Source organism: Paroedura picta, chromosome 12, assembly GCF_049243985.1.
Source record: "Paroedura picta isolate Pp20150507F chromosome 12, Ppicta_v3.0, whole genome shotgun sequence".
Classification (NCBI taxonomy): domain Eukaryota; kingdom Metazoa; phylum Chordata; class Lepidosauria; order Squamata; family Gekkonidae; genus Paroedura; species Paroedura picta.
In genome coordinates, this window is record NC_135380.1 from 51,530,931 (window position 1) to 51,537,228 (window position 6,298).

At 56.6% G+C, this 6,298-nt stretch overlaps 1 protein-coding gene across 8 annotated transcripts in view; it reads left to right on the top strand.

The window, feature by feature from the left end:
* RALGDS (ral guanine nucleotide dissociation stimulator) overlaps window positions 1-5,410 on the top strand; it is a 135,081-nt gene extending 129,671 nt beyond the window's left edge. For 6 of the 8 annotated variants that reach the window (XM_077305885.1, XM_077305883.1, XM_077305884.1 and 3 more), the window contains exons 17-18: window positions 2,288-2,408; window positions 2,870-5,410. In XM_077305885.1, coding sequence (XP_077162000.1) covers window positions 2,288-2,408; window positions 2,870-3,045 — 297 coding nt within the window. In that variant the 3' untranslated portion in view covers window positions 3,046-5,410. The remainder of the gene's footprint in view (window positions 1-2,287; window positions 2,409-2,869) is intronic. The other 2 variants (XM_077305879.1, XM_077305882.1) reach the window with 1 other exon arrangement.
* Window positions 5,411-6,298: the final 888 nt, after the last annotated feature.

Sequence of the window (6,298 nt, forward strand, 5' to 3'; positions counted from 1 at the left end):
TCTGTTGAGGAGGAGGGCTCTTCTCTCTTAAGAGTCCCTGGCCTTTTGGGGCACAAGCAGAGTTCTGACTCAGCACAGTGTCACCCAATGGCTGATTTTGCAGGTGGAGACAGGCTGCTTCAGGAGGTGGAGACAATTGCAAAATGGCTGCTTCAGGAGGCGGAGACAATTGCAAAATGGCTGCTTCAGGAGGCGGAGACAATTGCAAAATGGCTGCCGGGGGGGCAGTCACAGACTGCAGCCAGCACCAAAGCAACATAAAAAAAAATCAGCACAGCCAATCAGAAAGCCTTGCTGGGCAAAAGTCCCAGCTAGTCCCGCCAGCTTTCTAAAAACGCTTGGCGGGTGCATGGCACCCACGAGGGGGCACCATGTTGGGGCCCTTGGTGCATCTGATGTAAATGGCAGACATAAGCAAACGATCCAGCATTCTGTCATGTGCTCGGGTGACCAAGAATCACGCTTGGTGGGGGGCTGTGCCCATAGGATCAGGGGAGTCACCAGGGCTGGACAGCAGGCTGTAGCCCTCTCCACCACAGTCCCTCCCTGCTCCCCCCCCCCCTCACATGCAGTGCATAACACCCTCCCCATCTGCTTTCAGGGCACTTTGTGATTGGATGTCCCTGTACGAAATGGCAAGAGCCACTTGGAGACAGTCCCTGCAGTGAATTGAAGCAGGATTCTTTAGCATTGTGTTCCAGGGAGAGGGAGGGAAAGGGAAGCACTGATTGTACAGCCTGCCCCCGGCCCTGCTGGCACACAAGTGCTTTGCATATCTCCTGAACGCAGGCTCACATCTCCCTGACATAAGAATGTGCGTTTAGCTCATGGAAGTTTATAGCTGCTGCTGGTCTGGCTGAACTTTCCCGTGCTTGGGAAAGAATTGGTGTTCAGATTGGCCTCTTCCCCTGTCCCACCCAAGGAGCACTAAGATCAGTCAAAATCTGCTCAGGGCCCCGGGCCTCAGCCTGGCGGGACGCTCTGCCTGAAGAGATCAGGACTCTTGGGGATCTTAAAACACCAGCAGAATGGAGATGTCCTGCCCGGCATATGGTTCGGTTCAGGTCAGGAACTCACATCTGGGATGCCGGATGGAAAATCCATCCAGGGACAGAAAACCCTTCCAAGCTCTGTTCAGCCTTCATAGGGTTAAATCGTAAAAGGAGGCAGTTTTATATGAATGTTATAGCATTTTTAAGTCTGTTGTCAGCTGCCCTGAGCTAACCAGGAAAGAATGGTATATATATAAAATATGCATTTAGAAGAAGAGTTGGTTTTTGTTTTTTATACCTCACTTTTCACTGTCCAAAGGCACCTCATAGCAGCTTACCTTTGCCTTCCTTTCCTCTGCCTACAACAGGCACTCTGCAATGTAGGTGGGACTGAGAGAGCTGTAAGAGAACTGTGACTGGCCCAAGGTCACCCAGCTGGCTGCATGTGGAAGAGCTCGCCAGATTATAAGCCTTAACCACAACACCACGCTGGCTCTTCTATTTCTTTGTTAAGTTCAGATACCTCCTGCCGACTGCCTAAATTGGAAGCCGGGGGAAATTTCCCCTTTGCTGCCATTTTGCGGTTCCTGCCAGGTGTCACGGGCAGACCAAGAGCTCTGCAGCAGCTCCCGAGGAGTCCTGCTTCTCAGGTCCTGCTTTGAGGCTGGGGGCGGGAGGGGCAGGGGGGTGCTTAGCTGGAGAGGCCAGCTGAGATTCGCAGGGAGCTAAACGTGGCACCCTTTTCTGCTGGCCACACTCCTACCGAAGGGCAGCACAGATGAAATCCTGGCCTTGGAGTGCTTGAAAGGAATGGGCATTCCTGTGCCCGGGCTCCCTAACTGGCAGCAAATCCAGACAGGACTTTGTGTTCTGTTTTGGTTTGGCCAAGCCAGTGTGGTGTGGCGCATCTAGGATCTGGGAGATTCATGTTTGGGTGGCTGGGTGCCCTCCTGGGGCCGGTCACACTTAATCTAACCCGCCTCACAGGGCTGCTGTGAAGAGAAAACGGAGGCGGAGAGAAAGAGATGAGCTGCTTTGGGGCCCGATGGGGAGAAGATCAGGGCATAAACAGAGGAAACGAGAGACGTGCCGAAGCGGCCCAAGTGAGGCATCTTCTGTCCTAGGGTCAGGAAGGGAATCCGGGCCCCACACGGGCTGAGGGATGAACATCAGCAAGCCAAGAGGGGGCGCTTTTCTTTTTAAATTCCATCTGTTGCCTGAAGGAGCCCTGAAGCCCCTGCCGACCTCTGCCCCGAGAGGCAGAATCATCCGTAGTTTTGTCCTCAATGCTCCAGGTGACCAGCCAGGACAAGACACCCGTGGTGATCCGGAAGGCCATGGCCAAGCACAACCTGGACGGGGACCGGCCGGAGGACTATGAGCTCATCCAGATCATCTCAGAGGAGAGAGGTACAGGTGGGCCCTGCAGTCCCCCACGTGGCAGGTGGTTTCAAGGTGGTCGGGGGGGGCTTTGACCTCTGCCCTCTGCATCTTGCTGGGTCCAGCTGGTCATTCCCCTGCCACCATCCCCCCCCCTCCCCGCGCTTCCATAAAACTGCAGAGCTGGCCAGAGGGAGACAAAACGGCTTCTCCTCCTGGGGCTGAGAGGCGGATGCCAAAAGCCCCTCCCTCTCCCCCTCAGGGACTAAGCCCTCCCTCCGTCTCTGGGAATGCAGGCAAAACCAAGTTGCCCAGTTCAAAATAATGTTGGGGGCTTACTCTTTGGAGCCCTCTCCCCCCTCCGCACTCCACAGGCAGCCTTGGTAGGGGAAGGGGATTTGGGGGGAGGGGGGGGACGGTGGGCGGCCAGGCTTCCTTACTCTGCTCGGCCCTGGGCGGTCTCACGACTCGCTCTCACTCCCCTCTCCCCGTTCTAGAGCTCAAGATCCCGGACAACGCCAACGTCTTCTACGCCATGAACTCTGCCGCCAACTATGACTTCGTGCTGAAGAAACGGGGCTTCTCCAAGGCGGTGAAGATTAAGCACGGCTCCAGCTCCACCTTGCCCCGGATGAGGCAGAAAGGCCTCAAGATTGCCAAGGGCATCTTCTGAACCAGGGGCGGGAGCAGATCTGGGGGGCAGCGATGCCGTCCCACTCGGGGCTGTCCGGCGCATCAGAGCAGGGCTTGGCCGGACAGCCTCCCCTCTGGCAGCGGCTAGAGATGGGCCCTTTCTCCAGGTTGCCACAGCCAGGGGGGCAGGGAGAGGAATCTGAAAGCACCGGATGAAGCCAGGAAGGCGGATGGTCCCTCCCCCCCACACACACACACACACACAATTGTGGCTCGCTGCCGTGTCCCTCTTGCTCGGCCAACGGCAGGCATTCCTCGCCTGGAACCAGGTCCCTTGCACTGTTTTTCTACGTGGAGGGTTTTTACGGCAGCCAGCCAGCCAGCCAACTTCCGGAGGTACAGGTGCCACACGCATTCCACCTGTGGCCACTCGGAGCCAGAACCCACCTCTACGCCGTAGGTGCCTTCTGACCACGCTGCTGAGACCATTACCACCGAGGGACACGCCTCTCCTTTGCTGCCTCGCCTGCCCCCCAGGAAAGGCGGGAGTCACGGCCAGGGCCAGGGCAGCAGCCGCTTGTCTGCTCTGGAACGGCAGACGGTTCTGGGCTTTGGGGGCGAGTGAATTCAGCATCCGGCTTGGAGACAGGCCTCACACTTAGCAAGCCCCAGCTGCCTCCGTGCCCTTCTCCACCTCCTCTTCACATGCTGCCTGCAGGGAGATGCCACGGCCCCTTGTACAGACTGAACCACTGGACTCCAGGACCGACTGGCTGGCTGGCCGGCCGGCTGCCCTTGGCCGTGAGAGGAGTGTCTCAGCACCAAAGATGAAATGTTTGTTGGCAGCCGTAGCCTTCGACTGCCCAACTAGGCCCTGGACCGAAAGGAACCCGTTTCTGTATAGACTTTGTAAATAAAAATTTGGGGAGAAGGGAGAGAAGACCTCTCCGCTTGCCCCACCTCTCCCCCTTTCCCTGGACCCCTGGTGGGGAAGCGTCACTGACGTGGCATTTCAGCAAACTACAGCTCAGCCACGGAAGACCGGGGTGTCCCGCCTTCCGCCATGAACAATTTTTGTACAAAACTCCCCACGGCCACCTGCCCCACCCGAACTTACTATTTCCCCATATTTATTGGTTGTAAATAGGCCAGTTATATTTGTACATTTTACTAACACAGTTTAACATCCACCAGTAAGCCCTCCTTGTTTTTAATGCAAACTTCGGGGGGGGGGGGGGGGCTGAATGAGTGGAAGTCGCCCCTACCCCTTGTGGGGACTGCCGTTTCCGACACTCTCCACTTTAAAAGGAGAAATACGAGTTTTGGGGTTTCCTGAACTTAAACCAACAGCGAAGCTGGGAAGCCAGACTCCGGAGTCACCTGGACGTCCAGCCAGCTGCAGAGAGTCGGTGGCCGGCCGTGTGGCTCTGACTGCCTCCCTGCCCCCCCGGGGTCTCCACTGGAGGGGCTAGCAGTGTGTGTGTGTGGGGGGGAACGGACAGTAATGCCGTGCCATTCTTGGCTTATCCACCCGTCGGCTGGGAGGCCCAGGGAGCCGAGAGCTGCTCACCTGCAGCATTGGTGGAGCCATTCCGGGCAAAGCCATCCAGAGACAGGAGAAGGGGGCTCAATGGGAGGCAGTCTGCAGCCATTCTAGTCTTGTTCTGGATCTGGTTCTGCCCACCAGCCTTGTTCAACCATACTTGCAGCAGGGTTGTTATTTCTCAGGATCCCGATGGCAGTTTTTGGGGGATGCTGTGGAGTTCCTTCCTTAAACAGGTGTCTCTCGGGAGCAAGCCGGCCTCTGCTTATGAAGGGAGCCGGTGGCTCCCGGAGGGCCGGGCCGGGCTGGGCCGGGGGTCCCTTCCTCCCTGGGCTGAGCCACAGCCTTCTCCTTCAAGCGCTGCGCAGTCCAAAAGGCGCCCCACCCCTCCTTAGTGGCCTTTAGCAGCTGCATTTTTTGTGCTGGCTGGGAGGAAGGGATCTGGCAGGAATCCTCTCTGTGGATCAGCCAGTCTCTGACACCGAGGACAAAGAGCAATGTGGATCCAGGGCGGGGGCTGACCTGGATTCAAAACCTGGATTCAAGATTCAAAACAGTGCCTAAAGCAGCTCTGCCCAAGCTCTTCCTGTCCCTGCTTTTAAATCACAAAGCTTTTAATTACAGGTCAAAGACAGCCTCTCTCTCTGCCGCCCCCCCCCCCCATTTCTGGATGGGATGTGCACACTCCACAGCATCCTCCCCTGGGCGGGAGGGAAAGAATGTATGTATGTACGTATGAAATGTGTAGTTTACGGGATGTATGTTTTGTAACAGTTTCAATGAAGTAGCACACGAGTGGGTGTGACGTGTATACTGCACTGTAAAGGAGCCTTTTCAATAAAGAACCACCCTTTTGATAGCATTTCCTTGGCTGCAGAGGGGGAGGCCTGCTCCCCCCCCCCCCCCTTCTGGAATAGAATCCCTGTACCCTTCACCAGCCCCTCTGGGCAGCCACCAGCTCTGTCTCCTAACGGCCCCTTCTGCAGCTGGACCAGGATGCACCTGTTCTGGCTTGCCTCCCGGTTGCTGCACTGGAACTCCGATGCCAACCGCAGTCAGGAGCTGGCAGAGAAGGCCGACTCTTGTCTCTCTGCCTGAATCCAAGCGCTGAAGATTAATGGCCAGCAAAGGGCCAGGGCCTGAAAGGGAGACGTCGCTGCTGCTGCTGCAGGGAGAATGGTTCAGGTGGGTCCCCGTGTTGGTCTCCAGCAGCAGAACCAAATTGGAGTCCAGGGGCAACTTGAAGACCAACCAGGCTTTATTCAAGGGATGACCTTTGTCCATTGGACTCTAAATTCGTTGTGCAGTGAGAGTGAAATAGGACCCTGACCTCATTTCCTAGAAAGAGTGTGGGGGCTTGTAGCCCTCTGCAGAATCCCAGAACATCAGGAGAGCCCTGCTCGGTCAGACCAGGGGTGCATCTCTCCCAGAGGCCGACCGTTCCTCCGGAGGGTGGCAACAGTGCGTAGCGGCCAAGGCCTCTCCCGATGGGGCCTTCTGGCCCTGGGATTCAGAGGCTTCGTGCCCCTGGATGTGGAGGTTCCCCTCAGTCACTCTGGCTAGGAGCCGTGGATAGAATTAATCCTCCACGAATGTTTAAAGCTTCATTCCGTTTTCTAGACCGCAAGAACATGTGAGCGACTCCTGCCCTGACTCTGTGGCACTTTACAACTGAAAGCGGTTTATTCCCTAGCCTAAAAAAGGGTATGGTGAGGTGTGTTTGTGGGCAGCCCAAAGGGAACACCTGCTG